The sequence below is a fragment of the Varanus komodoensis genome, unplaced genomic scaffold (assembly GCF_004798865.1).
Source record: "Varanus komodoensis strain SLA01 unplaced genomic scaffold, ASM479886v1 scaffold1, whole genome shotgun sequence".
Taxonomy (NCBI): Eukaryota; Metazoa; Chordata; class Lepidosauria; order Squamata; family Varanidae; genus Varanus; species Varanus komodoensis.
In genome coordinates this window covers 25,269,044-25,286,245 of record NW_025335268.1, presented here as the reverse complement: position 1 = coordinate 25,286,245, position 17,202 = coordinate 25,269,044, and the positions used below count along the sequence as shown (strand labels likewise).

The window sequence follows — 17,202 nt, the reverse complement described above, 5'->3', positions numbered from 1 at the left end:
AAGACCATGAAATGCTCTGAGTACTGGACTGTGCATAAACTCAGATTGAACTGATGAAGTATGAAACTGTCATTGAGGGGCCATTTATCCTCTTATCCTCTAATAATCTCCTGTCATTCTTAATCATGTTCCCCGAGTCCATACCCAATGTGTTGTGACAAAATTGTGTAATCAGAGAAATGCCAAACAAGCATTTTTACAACTTGGAATACTCCCACAGAGAACGTTGCAATGTTGTAAGTGATCTTGTGCTGGCAACATTCCCGAGGAGTAGATTCCATACAGATAATAAATCATAAGAAGCAAAACTTAATATAGCACAGTCAATGTTTATTGCTAAGTATTTCCACAATGCACTTGGAAGAGACCATCCAACATTTTCATAGCCTTTTAGATACTTCCATATTTTCCTTGCGCAATTTTCAATCATTCTGAAATTTGAGATTTACTAAATACCAATATAGCCTGTTGCAAGCTAAGATTTGCTTAGATTGTTAAGATTTAAGGAGATTTTCACATTAACCAATTGTATCTATCTATTTCACTGTAACAATACAGGGCCAGCACATTTATTTTATTCATTCATTCTTACATACATTTATATGCTGCCTGTTTGGCTGATTAAGTTGCATCTGAAGTGGTACACAGCGTACCAAGAGGCAAGGTAATTTGGACCAGGGAAAAAAGTTCAAAAACCCTTGCACATATAAAATACAGCTGGAAGAATATCCTGAAAGACAATAGCAAATGGCAAAAATTCAACTCTAGTCACAAATCACCTAGCATCAAACTCTTCCCTGAACAGCTAGGTTTTGATTACTAGTTGAAAAAACACCCTCGGAGAGGTGGCTCAAGGTACTTCCAACAGGAGTGTATCCCATGGGTGCTGCCATAGAAACGGCAGAGTTTCATGACGTCAGATTTTTCACAGTTATAGAAGACAGAGAACAGAGTAGTGTCTCTCCTGTACACCCGAATAAGCAGGGCATAAGATATGGAAGGCAGTATTTGTCAGGGTATACTGAGCCCAAACTGTAAGGTTTGCAGATATTATGATTTTCGCCAAACCTTATCTAAGCATTCATTTCCTTATTCTTCAAGTCTTACAGTAAGACTCTTAGTCCCAGTAAGACTTGGGCATGAACATCATTATACCATGGTCCAGTCCTATATCCCATGATTATTCCTTTATGTTTGTAGAAAAGCATATGGCTAGCCAAGTATCATGGCATTGTACACAGTGCAGGTAGTGGCACCAATGGAATCGGAGGGAACATGTCATTACTCAATTTGTGTGGCTCCTTCCTAGATCTTCCCAGAGTAGCATGACGCTCATATCCATGTGAAATAGTTTCTTCGTGGCTCTAGTAACATGTGAGATCAGACCTCAGACATTACTCAATGAAAGCCAGAATTGTAGAGCACTAATTTCAGCAACTATATCCTCCAAGCTATGAAATTCACTGTGCAGTATTTGGTACGCCATGATCCCTCAGCCTGAGCTGCTTCAGAATTCTTGTAAAACAGGGCAAACACTGCTATGGCACTCAGAGTTCATTTGAATTTGTACTATCTAGTAAAAGAACAAAACATGGCCTCAGATGGCTGATCTGCAAAGCTGTCTGTGGGGTGTTTTTGTGACACAGGCCGTTGCACCCATAAAAAACACCCCCAGAGGGGCTGGTGCCTCTGCAATGGCTTTAGCTCCAGTTACACCCTGACACACTCTGGATTAAAAGTAGAACTACAGTTCTTATCATCCCTGACCATCAGTTACACAGGAAGTGCTTATGGGAGCTGGAATGTAATATCATCTGGGGGGCCACATTTCCCAACTCTGCCTTAAGAGGATGATGGCATGGTGCTTCTTACCTTGGCTGGAAGGATCAATGTGCAACAGTTAATACATTGGAAATAATTCCTGTTCTCTCACATACTGAAGGGCTCTCATCTCATGAGGGTTTTGATAATATTTTTAACATCAGCAACTAGTCTTGATGATCCTCCAAGTCAAGAAAGGCAGAGACTTGGGATATACCCTTTACCGTTGCAGAAATACTGAAGAGTTTACTGCATCTAATACTGGTTTACAGAATGGCAAAGTTCTGGGATTATCCTTAGGACACAGACCCTGATCTACCTAATTGAACTGCACTCAGGCTCACTAGTGAAGAATGAACCAATTTCCTTACAAAGCACTTGGGCTCTGGACAGAGCACAGCCTCATTAGAAACACTGCAGAGTCCACAGAGAATTGAGGCATTTCCTCTTTCTTGCTCTCATCAATGCTCTTTAAAAATCATTAAGCTAGGACAGCACAATTTGTTCTGTATGCAGGGAATAAATCTATTCACCCTTCCCATAGCTTGACAGAGTTCACATCTCTTTCCCCATACTTTCAATAACTGTAGTTCAGCCATGATCTGCTACAGCCTTCCATAGCCTGGTGCCCTCCAGAAGTTCTGAACTTCAACTCCCATCAACCCCACCCAGCATGGTCAATGGCCAGGAATTCTGGGAATTACAGCCCAAAATATGTGGAGGGCACTAAGCTGGGAGAGGCAGGTCTACAGCATAGAAAAATGGAGCAACATGATACAGTATGTGGGTCAATAACTTTGTTTCTGCCCAGCTCCATATCTGCATAGTCCCTGGTAGAACTAAGCTTTCACAATTTCTTTTTGGACTAGTCTGTACATTATTTGGGACAGAGCTAAGGATTGCTGCCAGCAGTTCTGTTTGTATACACTGACATATTTTAGTTGAACAGATTCTGAGCACTGTTCTGGATAACAGTCCTAATTTCTCCAGGACTGCTGCACATAAACCATTTTCCTAGCCTGTCTTTTAAAGACTCTGCTTGTGCTTGTTAGAAGTACATATTAATTGGCACCTGTGCTCAGAAAACTGATCTATATGTGAACACAAATACAGATGGTTGTACAGGTAAAATACCACAATGCTGTAGGTACAAAAACTTTTTTTACAAAATCAAAACAATTCTTTTATTGGCAGTGCTGCAATCAGTGATACAGCATGTAAACTTTTTTGTGTAGTTACCTGAAATTGAAATAACACTGGAAGAACTTAATTAAAAGCACCTTTGGTTTGTTTCAGCACAGTTTTTGATATTTACAGGTCTTCAAACATATCTATTAAAATTAAAGTGTTAGAATTAAATGCATTAAAGTTATACAAGCATTATACAAATATTAAAACATTTAATATAGCATTTGATATTTTAATGATAAATATGCAAAAGTTGCCAAAGAGCTAAAGGCTCAGAACTGGCTCTGCTCTAACGAAATTTTAGCCTGGCAAGGAATGCTTCCTGGAATCTAAACATTTTGTTTTTTAATTAAATCACTGCATTGTAAAATATAATCACTACAGATGTTTGTTGTTTGTTCTACTGTGGGTGTAATTTACCAGCACAAATGAGGCCCCTAAAAATTGCATTAGCAAAATAATTTGGGAATGCATTTAAAACCTTTCTCTGGTTTATTCAGCATACTTTGCTAATTCCAATGGGGAAGCAATGTGCTTGACAGCAACTGGCACAGAATAGGCCCCTGGTTTTTCCTACATATCAAAGAAGTAACAGCATAAAGTCCTATGACTTACGTTTTGGCTACCTGATGGATTGTTTCACCATCTTGCCATTTGCTCATGGCAAATTCAAATTCCTGCTGTTTTTCAAATCAAAGGGGCAGAGAAAGATGATTTAGTAATAGTTTATCCTGGTGCTAATTACTGAATCAGAGGAACTAGACCAGTATAAATGCATCACACACGTCTCTGTCCACCCCCATAAACATCTTTTGGAAAATACATTGAAAAAATGAAAATACCCAGTAAAACATTACTGAGAAGACAGTTAGTGCTGTACAGACAGGCCAACAATTTCTACCATGAAATTGCTTTAATCCTTTTTAATGAAGCATTCCAATTATATCATATTGCCAGCTTTCAAAAGTCTGAAGGAATAGTGGCTGTGGTTCTTAAAACCTCTGGAACAAGAATCCATTGAATGTGAGATTCCCTTCACTTAAGTTGCTGGTTGTTATTGCAAATATGCTCTTACATTTGATATTTCAACTTTTACTCAGCTTTACTGCTCAGCATTCAGATGTTTTTGCAACTAAGCTGTACTGATGTTGGGATATAGAAAGTTAATTTGTAAAGTGATTGTCAAAATACTGTCATCAAGTCATCATGAATGTCTAAGATCCTGATGACTTGTCCTTATCAACCCTCCCATGCTATAATTTGTTTAACGCACTGACTAGGTGATATCTGACCAGCATAGGTACAGCTGATCACTAGACTTTCCAATTTAAAAAAAAAGGGAGGAGGCAGAGGGAAGACTACAATGATCAACCAGCTTTCCATTGTGTAGGCACTGCTGTTCTAACATGTGCGTTGTGTGGCTTCTAGCTGCAGGGAGCATGGAATTTTTATCTTTGGGACCTTTCCTTGTATATGACTGGCCATTTAACTAGTTACTGATGGTGCATTTCAAAAAAGTGGCAGCTGCCTCAACATGTTCCAGGCTGTAGCTCTTAGTTTCTTTCTATACAATCCACTCCGATGGTATTGTCTGGACACCGGCAAGAACGGCCCCCTGGAGTAGCCAGGCATAGATGGGTGCAACCTCCATTATTTACTGAACAATAGTTATGACCTGTAAGGGGCATACAAGAATGTTTTATTATACATAAACATTTTGTTTTGCTTTTTATATATTTAGAAGAAAGCAATGGAGGAAAAACAAACACTGTGGCAATCAGACACAATTAGTTATGGCCTATTTTTGCTACATGCATGAGCTGCAGTGAACCTTGGACTCATGTACTTCCTTTCCCCTTTCCTCTGTGGCACAATAATTAATCCAGGACCATAAACCTCAGTTTGTTCCTGGATTTTTTGAACTAACTAGAGTTTAAATGCATTTGAGAATTCAGCTTAGTTTAAAAACCAAAGCATGACCTTCATTTGTCCTCCTGTGCACCAAAAGGGTGATAGTGGGGAAGTACATGAATCTAAAGCTCAACATGACTAAAGCACACAACACAAAGCTATGCCTTATCATTACATCTGAACCAGCCCATTGTGTTAAAGATGTCCTAGCTTTAGTTTTCAGTTCAGTTCATTGGCTCTGGAACAACAACAGTACTGAACATCCTGAAAACGTTTGAAATATTCCAGAAAGGATAATGAATGTACACATAGGCTGCATTTTCTTAGAAGGGTCTCAGTGCCCTTTGTATCTAAGTTCTACACTTGGCACAAGTGAAACTGGCTTCCAACACAGATCGAGTTAGTCCAGAAATGATAAACTCAGCAACTAGGACACCCTTTCCCAAACACAGCATGCATATGACTCTTAACGATGATGGGTTTTAAAAAAATATCCTCAGTGTTTTTCATCTCTGCAGAGAACATCTGGACTTTTCAACTGTTTATTTAACTGAAAGCTTTGCATATAGCTCTGAAACATGTGACTTTATTCAGCCTATTACCTTCTCTTGTCTAATATATTCTGTTTGTTAAACAATCAGAATGGTAAAAAGGATAAGGGGACAGACTGAAGATGTTTCCTGAATTCTGACTTCAGAGTAAAGTGTAACAATGCAATCAGAGGCTTATAAAATGCTTTTGTAAATCATGTAAGACTTATAAGAGGAATTTCGGACTCTTCAAGTGAAAATTCCGTAGCATCCATGTGGCAGCGAAACAACTGTGAGCACCTTTTCCTAAATTACTCAATTTAGAGTTATCCATATATCTATTATTAGGCCATCAGCTTATTTTTATTACCATGTTGCCGGACATTTCTGAGAAACACTGTGTAATGATCTATTCCTACTGCCAGATTCACTGTTGCTTATTAGTAGTAGTAATTCTGCAGTTACCTTGTGGACACTGAGCCAAGGCTGTAGTTATTCCATAAAGTCGAGTGCGCTTGTGGGGCTGGAAGTTATCATTTTCCTGTGAGATTGTGCGATCCACTGCTACCACTGCATCTCTGGAAAAAAATGGAGGAAAGACTGTTCAATGTTTTGCTTAACTTTTGATCCTACATATTATGAGAAGCCTGAAGTCTGTTACAGCGTATAAATGTTCATATGGAGTCTTAATGGTAGAATAATTTTAGCAGCTGTAAGTAGGAGGCAATGGATAAAATATTTATGCAATAGGTTTTGTATTTCTTTCGGTCCTGTCTATGGGCATGGGAACAGTAGTTGTTGCAACATTCCAATTTATTGATTTCTTCCCAATAGAAAAGTGACTTTCTGTGCTTTATACTATGATGTAGTTCAAAAGCAAAGGTTCCATTCAAAAGCTGCAGAAAAGTATCTGGAGACATAATGTAAAAGGACATTCTGAGAATATTTAGGTTTGGAACTCAAAACCTGGGTTAAAGAATCTTCTGGTGACTGAAAAATAATATAGGCATGAGGATGCGTGCACAGAAACATCCCAAAGTGGACCCTACATGCAAAGGGACACTATGTGCAAATGTGCATTTCCCTGAAAGTACAAGTCCAGTCATCAGTTTGGGAGAGCACAAAGGAGGATTTAATTCAGCTCTCTGCTGCCCTCCCTCCCTGCAAATAGAAATGTTAGGGCAAGGCCAGGCAACTTGCAGCCCTCCAGATGTTTCAGCCTACAACTCCCAGCAGTCCTAGACAGCACATCAATGATAAGGCATGATGGGAATTGTAGACCGAAACATGTGGCAGGCTACGAGTTGCTTGCATTTGCCTTCCACAACTGTCACGTTTCTACCTCAAAGCCACTCTGTCATTGCCATTCTGAACTATTTGTTCCTAAATTTTGTTTTCAAAGCACACGAATGTATCCACACTTTTGTCCAGTGTTATCCTAAAGACGTAAAGCCTGCGGCTCAAATTTAGAGGTTGTGATGGAACATTTGCATATTGAAAAAACAGGGTTTCAATTATGGTTTCTGCACTATGCATTAGAAGTGCTACCTTCATGCAGGGAGCTGCCCTTCTAACTCCCATTACTCCACACGCAGGGTGAACAAAGAGTTAACATAAATACGTCCTGCTTAGGAGGTCTGCTTCAGCTGTTTGCCTTGAGAGGAGACTGAATTCTCTTAGGAAAAATGTACACACTGCCAAAATAACAAAGGAAGTTTCTATGAGACCATAGTTGGAGCCGGGGGCTGGAATAAGGTACAAACACTTTTCAAACACAGACCATCATACCTCCTCCAGTCTGTGTAAAACAAATTCTTCCCATAGCTTGTAATGCTGAAAGGATACTGGATTCCTTCAAGGATCCTTCTCCGACTAAGCTGATTGGGATCTATGCATTCAACCCGTTTGGTGCCTGTGCAGAATAAAACAACCAGGTGACAAATAGTCCTTCTGGGGTGGGTAGGTGAAGGCAACACTGACACAATAAAAGGAGCATGCATGGAATTTATTTCCTCAAAGCTTCTGTGCTCATCCATACCAAGCCTTGTTGACATCTCTTCCAGATAATCCTCCTTGTGAAGAATATTCTGTTTTGCCTAATTCCTTCCAATCGTTTTGCACTGGATACACCATATCCACAACGAAAACCTTGGTTCTGCATCCACCATACCTTCCCCCATATTGGATGCAAACAGTAGCCCTATGAGGACATTCTCAGCAACACAGCAAGCTGCCTTCCCTGAATTTGTCTAATTCAGAATTAGCTCTAGTTCCTAGCAGTGGTTTTCCAGGGTTTCAGGCAGGAGTCTTTTCTAGCCCTACATAGAGATACCAGGAATTGAGCCCAGGGCCTTCTGCTTGCAGAGGTTGGGCTGCATCCCTGAGCTACAGCCCTTTCCTAAATGTGTGCTCCTTCTGAAGGTTCTTACTGCCCTCCAATTCAAACCATGCCCAGGAGAATCATATTCCAGAAGCTTCAGTGAACAACCATGTAACACTCAGTTGAAAAATTAAGAAAAACATATAGGACATCCATCGGAGTAAACAGAATGTTATCTGGGCATTTGAATATTTCTGAATGAGGCAAAACATATGCCATCTAATTTAGTCTACCAAGCAAGGTGTTAATAGGATGTCTTTCATTGTTTATTGCCTTTTGGAATTACTTCTTGTTGCATCTATTTGAAGAAAATTTCTCTGTGAATGTTTTGTAGGAATTGCATCAAGGAGGAACTGAAAACTTCACTTACTTTTTAAATCTACCTTACATGGTTATTGTGAGGATAAAATGGAGTGGAAGACAGGAATGTAAACTGATTTTGATTCTTGGCAAGAAGACAAAAGGTAGGCTATAAATGTAATAACTAAAAATAATGTGCATTTGCTTATTTTACAACATGAACACCTAACTGTTCTCTCAGTGTATGAGGAAGTTTGTTAAAGAGAAAGCAGTAATGCATGCAACTGCAGCTTATAAAGTTAGATAACATGCAGAAAATGTGTTGGTATGAACTGCAGATCACACACTTTAAATTTTAATTTTGTATAGAAATCCAAACTCTGAGCCAGTTTGCATGTCACAGTGAGCCTCTGTAGTGTGGGTTATGCAAGGCTGACATGTGCTATGGCTTGTCATGTCACAAGAATCTGGGTGGTGATGGTTATGCAAGGACTGCATATTTAAACTGGCCCCGAGCATAAATTGCAGCCACTGTAGCTTGAATAAACCATGGTGGGCTAATTGGATTGTGCAAACCAGGCCTCTTACTTAGCATTGCATGCAAGACTGAATCAGATGGGTTTTTGGGGGGGGGGGTTGGCCGTATTCTGGAATATTCAAATGTCTGGATAAGGTTTTATTACCCTAACTGATCTCTTATACATTCTTTACTCTGATATATCTTCCAGTTACAAGCAATGGATTCTACTGATTTTTTAATGTAAGTATAGTGGGAGATTAGGATCAGGACTGCACTGCCCTGACTCCCACAACAGTTTGAAAAATCTATGCTGGAATCACTGGCAAACTGTATAGATTTCCATGTTCATATGTCTGATCTCTATTGCACAACTTATTTCAGGACAAAGCTCCATGTTTAAAATATATTAAAAGTCAGAGGAAAAAACAGCCTTTAGGGTTGTAGTATTTAGGAAGTGTTAACAATTATTTTGGCCCTAGCAGAAAAATATGCTGTCATGAATGCTCTCTTTTTGTTGCTCCCTTTTATTCTTTTTTTGAAACTGGACCATCACATTTTCACATTTACCAAACCAAATGAAACCAACCCAGGATGTTCATTTTTAAGGAGAGCTGGAACAGAAGTCCAAATAGACTGCAGGGTTTGCAAGTGGAATCGCCATACTTCTAAGAAGACAAAACAGAAACCAATGGTTCAGTCCACTCTCTTCTTCTCTGTTGGGCAGACAAATCAAAGGAAGGCACGAATGGAACCAGATGTGTTCAAAGTGAGACCCACTGATGCCTCAGAATCACTGAGAGAATAGTCACAAGTAAGCACTGTAGAGTAGTGGGTTTTAACCGCCAGTCCGTGAGAGATTTCCTGCTGGTCGGGGGGGGGGGGGGGCGGCTCCCACTTGCTGCAGGCCAGCCCGGGGACTGGCTCTTCTCCACCACCTCTTCCCTGGTTGGCATCGTGTTCACCGGGGGTGCGCAGGTGCCACTGGGGAAGCTGGGAGGGGAGAGACGGCTGAGTGGGAGCCCGCTGGGAGCCATGCTGTGCTGATTTCGGTATTTTGTTCTTTTGTTGGCATTTTTTGTTGCTCAGTTTCTGTCTGTTTTGGGAATTATTATTAAAAAAAATTGGTATTGTGTTTGGAAACTAATACATAGAAAACTGTATTGTGTGCATGGTGCTTTTCTGTTTCTGTCTCAGTGCTCCTCGAGGTGGTTTTCCTGGTTTTGCCAGTCCCCAGCTGTGGGAAGGTTGAAAAACACTTCTGTAGAGGATTTTATACTCTGAAAAGTAATGCTGGAAGGCTAGGTCACAACCACCATAGGAGGCTCACTTTGCAATTCTGAAGTTAGTACTTCATCAATTTATTACATTCTGCATTGTGGATCAGCCTTTACCTGCATCTACCCAGCACAATAATGAAGAGTGAGGATCAAATGTCAGCCCATTTGGTAGTCCCAAATCATCGTTGACAAGAATTCTTCTATTTGTACCATCCATGTATGAAGTTTCTATTTTTGGAGCCTCTCTGTTCCAATCTGTCCAATAAATATTTCTGCATATAGAAACAAATGCAGAATGTGAATAAGACATCATAAGGAAAAAGAAATACCCTGATGAAAGCTCTGAGTAACATGAGGAGTGCACTGAGCCAGTATCTGTCAATTCATTTAGGCTGTGATCCTTTATGTACTTACCTGGAAGGAACTTCCATTGAACACAATGAGACTAACTTCTCAGTAAACTTATTTAGGGCTTGCTTGTCAATTTTGTCATGTTAAGCATGTACTGTTTGCTTATCATGCAAACAGTACCCATTTGCTTACTACATTCTAATTTAAAAACAAAGACAAAACTTTGTTTAAAAGAAGTACTAGGGCACATCATATGTTCATGATGGAATTCATTATTAAAGTGCTTAAGTATTATGAAATTCTAGGCAATTTATACCTACCTCCCTACCTCTCCCCCTCCCCCACACACACTTACACAGATTAAGACTAAGAATGGATAGGTTTGTATATCAAAAGAATCCACCTTATGAATATTTAATTATTTATTTAGCATATGGCATACATGGTCAGAGTCTACAATGCTTTTATAAATGGCAGATATTCTGGCAGCCAACAGTTGCTAGTCTTTTCTTGTAGTGGTGCACCACTGGGGATGATCCAGTTTAACACCAGCTGGCCTGCAATGCTCTTGAGGAAGTTGGCTCATCTGGGGGTTTCCTTTCCTAGGTGGATGGGGGCGAGGGACAAGCGACAGGACCTCACTCCATCTCACAGGGCTGAGCTCAAACCGCTGGAGTGCCAACTATTTCTGGCCGACAGTTGCAGCGTCATTAAACCACTGCACCACCGCGTTCCCTACCTTATGAATAAACTATGCAAGGTGAATTGCCATGGAACAGGGGGCTCACAGTGTGATACATGCAATCACTAATCCACTTCTCTCAACCCACAATGTGGTTGGTCACCCAAGTTCAGATGATACAATAACCCATTGTGGGTCTAGCAACACCATGAACAAGCTATGGGATTTTGAAGTGGCTTGTTGCCCATGAACAAACCACCCTGTGGGAAGTGGTCCAGCTTCACATGACAGATGGGTTGTTGTATCTTGCAAACCCACCCACTGTGGAGAAGAGAGTAATTCTACAGTAGCCATCCCAGTGTTGTGCCTTTCAGATATTCTGGATGATCAGCACTGGTAACAGTCTACAATGACTGGAGTGATGGGGGCTGAAATCCAAAGTATCTGGCAGACACCAGGTAGGAGAATGGTGTTCCACAGTCTCACATTAGGTGCTCATCCAACCAATTGGCTTCTACACTTGCTCTTTTAGCCCAGCCATGTTCCTCCAAAGGGCTAGGGAAAACAATGGAGCTTAATGTCCTGTGATTCCAGCAGTCACCTAGTGCACACTCCTGTAATCCTGATTTCTCTAAATGCTTTCACATGAAGTACAGGAAGTGTGTAAAATAATACATCTTTAACACAAACACTGAAAAGTTGCAAACCAGAGGAAACTGCATTTTCATAGCAATACTTTCAAACTCGTGTATGTCACAGTTGTTATTGGGTTCTTCTAAAATCCTGATTTCATACAGCTGTGAGAAATTGTCTTGATTTTATAATAATTAAATTTTTCAACGTTTATACTGGTAGAACACTTTTAATCCCTGTGCCTTAATTATGCTGGTGCTCCTATTCCTGTATAATAGGCACCATGTAGACCATTACATAGAAAAAGTGCACATGCCTTTTTGGAGTGTTGCTGCTTTAATTAATTTTGCTCTGCTTATTCAGTAGAAATAACCTTTCAGGCAGCCTGAAATTCTTTCAACAATAAACGGTCCCATTTTAGCCTCTCACCAACTATTTAAAATATTGTTTTGGACATGTCCCCTGTTGGTGCCAATTAAAATGCTTTTGAGAAAGTTCAATAAATGTAAACATTGATTTTGCGGTTCAGTCTACACAGACAAATTTCAGTCTGCTTAGGGACCTTCCTAAACAGACTCTGAAGTTCTATAGGTATTTTGTTGGCTTCCTCACCAGTGAAAAGTTATGTAGCAATATATAGGAGAACAAAAGAACAGGCATGTGGAAAACCTCTATACCATCTGGAAGCAGAGCTAAAGTGCAAGTTAAAAGCCTCAGGAAGAAAGCTTATAAGTATAATCTGAGCTTAGATTTCCTCACACCATACCCCCAAGCAGTTCCCTGAACTGAACCAATTCTGAGAATCCATTTGGAAGTTCCCTGGAGGGAGCTGCAGCAAGAGGATCTCAGCAACCACCAGTGCTCAAGTAAGTATAAAATTGTATGCATGTAGCCTTCTGGAATGTGGCCTTGAATGGTCATTCTACAAAATCAAATAGGCTCCACTTTTTATTACTATGACTTAGCACTCAGGAGCAAAAATGCTGTTTAAACTGTAAAAATTCTTGGCAGTCTGACCAGAAAAGCTAACAAAGCTTCTTAGTTCTTGTAATTACCCAATTAATATTTTCTGGATTTAAAAAATCTTTTGGAAACCAAGGGATATGACAAATATCTATTTTGCGCTCATGATATTAGCACATGGAAAGAATCTCACTGAAGGTACTGAAATAAAATGGCAAGCACATTTTGAAAACAGCAGTTATTCGGAGGTGTATACCTACCCTCTCATGGGATCGGCCACAATGGCTCGGGGGTTCACGAGGTCAGTGTCGAAGAGCACTCGGCGCTGGCTGCCATCTAGTCTCGCTACCTCTATTCTGTCAAGCTGAGAATCTGTCCAAAAGAGGGTGCGCCCAAGGTGATCAAGAGCTATTCCTTCAGGACTTTCCAAATCTGAGGGAGAGGAGAAAAGAAAAAACAATACACAACATTGTTTACCCAAAATATCCCATTCTCCGTCTCCTTTCAGGGAAAACAAGTTCATAATCAAATCATTTCCCCAGTTTCAGCAAATTCCCAATTATGGTCTAGAAACTCAGTACTTTCCTCTTGAACAAAAGGAAAACAAACATCAGATTCTCTCCAAGTTCTTAATTATCTCCAATATGTCAGTTCTGGCATCTTAATGCAGAGGCAATAAAAATGTTCCATAATAAACTGAAGCTCAATCCAGACAAGACGGAGGTCCTGTTGGTTGGTGGATCGGGCTTCCGTGAGGGTGAATTGAACCTTGTCCTGAATGGGGTTGCACTCCCTCTTAGGGACAAGGTCCGCAGCTTGGGAGTGCTCCTCAACCCAGAGCTTTCATTGGAAGCTCAGGTGACAGCAGCGGTGAGGAGCGCTTTCCTCCAGCTTCGGCTAATTCATCAGCTCCGCCCCTACCTGGAGTACGACTGCCTTGCGACAGTGACACATGCGCTGGTGACTTCCCGTCTTGACTTCTGTAACGAGCTCTACGTGGGGCTACCCTTGAAGACAGTCCGGATACTTCAATTGGTTCAAAATAGAGCTGCCAGGCTGCTGATGGGGACTGGGTGTTATGTTCACATGACTCCAGTTCTCCGTCAGCTTCACTGGCTCCCCATTGAAGTCCGGGCCCAATTCAAGGTGTTGGTGATGACCTATAAAGCCCTAAACAGCTTGGGTCCTGGTTACCTGAAGGAGCGCTTACATCCATATACGCCTGGCCGCCCCTTGAGTTCGGCGGGAGAGGCCCTTCTCCGGGAACCCTCCGTGAAAGAAATTAGGAGGGTGGGTACTCAGAGGAGGGCTTTCTCTGCGGTGGCGCCTAAGTTATGGAATGCGCTCCCCAGAGAGGTCCGCCTGGCGCCGTCGTTATTTGTTTTTCGGCACCAGGCGAAGACCTTTTTATTTAAGCGGCATTTTAACTGTTAATATTATTAGATTTTATCTGGCCAGGGCAGCTTATTTTATATTGTATTTTTGTATTTTTATCTAATGTTTATATTTTTAATTTATTATTATAATTATTTTTAATTTATTATTGTAAGCCGCCCCGAGGCTTTGGCAAATGGGGCGGCATAAAAATGTTTTAATAAATAATAAATAAATAAATAATATATTGCAAAAGGCCCTCTTGGTTTGCTAAAGCATAAGGATGATTATTTCAACTTGAAGATGGGGGAATCAGGCAACACATTATGGAATTATTTTTTTTTTTTTTTTACAAAATGTAATGTCTTAGATCACAAATGTCAAGCTAAACATTTTCCTACTTGTGCAAATACATTTTTAAATTGTTTTATTAATGAAAAAACATAATAAATGTCCAATTTCAAAATTCTTCCCAGCTTCTGGAAAAACAACACTCATACAGAGGACAGGAGACAAATTAGCATGCTATATCAGGCCAAATCCATTCACGGAAAAACCATGAGTGTATCTGACAGAACTTCCGTCACACAAGAATTATAATGATACACTTGAAATTCAGATTTATTATTGTACTTGCTTAAAAACAGTGAAATGAATGGTGAATAATGATGAATAGAAAGACATTTCTGTTTAAGTTTGTAAAAATAATATCCTCTTAGTAGTTAGTATCCACAATCACTAGGAATTAAGTTTGCTCACAAATAGGATGGCAAGTAGATTAGAAGACCTATAGTTGTTATAAGCTTGCAGAGGAATGGAGGATACACAGTCCAATAGATGAAGCTGGACTGCAACTTGTCATTCCTCACCATTGGTTTTACTGACTATTTTTGAGGGGAGCTACAGCCCAAAGGCATTTGGAAAGCTAATTTAAGTGTTCTTAGCCATCTGATCTTGGGCTTGTTAGTTACTGCTATATCTTAATACTCATCTGTAAAATGGAAGCAAAGTACCTCCAAGTGGCACAAGCGCAATGCAGTGCAAATATTGCTTAATACAGTTTATTATAGTATTTGACTTGTTTTGTAATCTGTGACTCGCCTTGCTGCACACACTTTTAGTTCCGCTGTCTTCCAGTGGAAGATCTGAATCTAGAATGCTTTGGCCTTCCTATTTCCTGCTAGGCTGTGCCACTGATCCATTGAACATCACCCCTAGCCCACTCACTGCTATACAGAAATGTTCCTGTCTTTATCTGTTGAATATTGGACAGTATAAAATTCTTTTTAAAATCAAAAGAGGTTCCATTCATAGTATAGATTATTTTATTTTTTACTTAAAATCTGAAAAGAAGGAAAGTTCCTTCCAAGCAATAACATGAATCTTAAGATATTATTCTGAAAAAGATCTGCTTCTTCACAACGAAACAGCCGCAGAGGGTGCGCAGAGGGTGCGCCAGGAAGGGAGCAGGCGAGCAGGGAGCGGGCATGCTGAGCGCTCCTCCTCCTCCTCCCAGCCTGCAGCATGTGAGCAGCCTCCCAAGCCGCCCTCCTAGTGCAGTGGTGGGACCCTGACTCAGTGCAAGCAAGCCCTGCATTCCTCGAGGTGCTGAATGTGAACTTGGCTCCTTCTCTTTGTTATTGTGTTTTTCTTTTAAGACAAAAGATGTTAATGTATGAAGTTTTTTTTCTAAGCTAAAACCTCAGTATTCAGGTTTTATTGCAGTGTTGGCACTTTGTGATAAATAAGTGGGTTCTGGGTTGCAGTTTGGGCACTTGGTCTCTAAAAGGTTCACCATCACTGCTCTATAGGAACAGACTCATATAACTGCTTGGTGTACATGAGACAAGCCCAATGGGAATAATTGACCGGAGACACAAAAATGCCATGAGATCAATTCAGAAAGCAGGACAGCCTCTGGCAGGAACTGGGGTAGACTTACAGATATCTGCAACATGCCAATAAAAAGAACAGAAAATGCAATACCTCTTTCTGATAACAGAGCCATGAGTTAAACTGCAGATCTGTAAAACAGAGCTAGCTTTAAAAACCAGCAGTGTTGATCTTCAAAAACAAGATAAAACTTAAACTTCAGAGTGGTTAATGATCTTGGAGAAGTTTGGAACAATTTTAAGAATATATGCATAGTTTTGCTTGGACAGTGACCAGGTCTAAAGCAACAGGAAACTGCAGATAATGTCCTACTATCCTGGCCCCAGGGCTCGATGAGCACAAACAGACTGTGGAATGAATACCTTTACAAAGCCATGTACATTCAAGATGCCTATAACGGTTTCTTCCACTTGGGAAAAACCCCCAACTGATTTGTTCTGAAATTGTTTCTTTTCTCCTCCTCTTTCTTTCTTTTTTTTTAAGGACAGGCTGTTCACAGCTTAGGCCACATCTGTGAGTATAGTTTCATTTGTGCTGAATGCCACATAAGCTGTACAGTACAGTTAAAGTGCTATACTAAATACGATCGTGACCCTCCAGGAAAGTGAGACATCAGGAATACAAAACAGTTCAGAACAATGCTCCATTTCTTTATTTTTTTCTATCAGGCACTCTAAGTTAAAAAAAAAAAAAAACACAACTCTGGAAAAATGTTGTTCCATCTGGCACCCAACCTGAAACATCATTTAATGACTGAATGTTCTACTTCATTTCCAAGCAAATCAACCAACCAACAGACACACAAGGATGCGGCTCTGTTCACACCCTCATTAATGCTCATGCAGAATTTGTATCTGTTAGGTATTGGCCTTGTCTGCATAGCACAGGAACCTACCGTGAATGATCACCCAAGGTAGGCTGTCATGACATCTGAACCTGGCATGGCTTATTTTTCACAAGAAAGCCTCCCTAAGAACCCATGGCTTGTTGCTGGATTGTTCAAAGTGACCTGTTGCAATGTCCAAACCACGCAAGGCGACTTCATTGTTGTTGGGAAAAGTTAGAGAGCCATCTGGAAAAAGCAGTGAAAACCCCTGCTGCTTCTCATGAACTAATCAGTGCTACCTCAGCCCTTCTAGCAGCCCTCCAGCCCATGCTCCTAAAAATCAAGACAGACAGACACTGGACTATGTCAAAAGCCCATCTGCAACCTTTTAATTTTTTAAAAACACCCTCTTGTGTAAATGAGCACATCGGAAATGTGCATATTTCACTGCTTTGCCTTGAAATTCGGATATATTTACCAGTCCACATCACCTGTGTGCCTTGAAATTTGGATCTCTTCACTGATTCCCCTCACTTTCCCCTGCTCTGCCTTG

General features: G+C 40.5%; 1 protein-coding gene across 1 annotated transcript in view; it reads right to left on the bottom strand.

The window, feature by feature from the left end:
• Positions 1 to 309: 309 nt before the first annotated feature.
• The window catches only part of NID1 (nidogen 1), a 67,997-nt gene continuing 51,104 nt past the window's right edge, over positions 310 to 17,202 (bottom strand). Inside the window, exons 16-20 of the mRNA XM_044419994.1 lie at positions 12,817 to 12,988; positions 10,042 to 10,199; positions 7,239 to 7,362; positions 5,916 to 6,028; positions 310 to 4,684 (exon numbers count right to left, since the gene is read on the bottom strand). Of these exons, the coding sequence (XP_044275929.1) occupies positions 4,563 to 4,684; positions 5,916 to 6,028; positions 7,239 to 7,362; positions 10,042 to 10,199; positions 12,817 to 12,988 (689 nt within the window). The 3' untranslated portion in view covers positions 310 to 4,562. The remainder of the gene's footprint in view (positions 4,685 to 5,915; positions 6,029 to 7,238; positions 7,363 to 10,041; positions 10,200 to 12,816; positions 12,989 to 17,202) is intronic.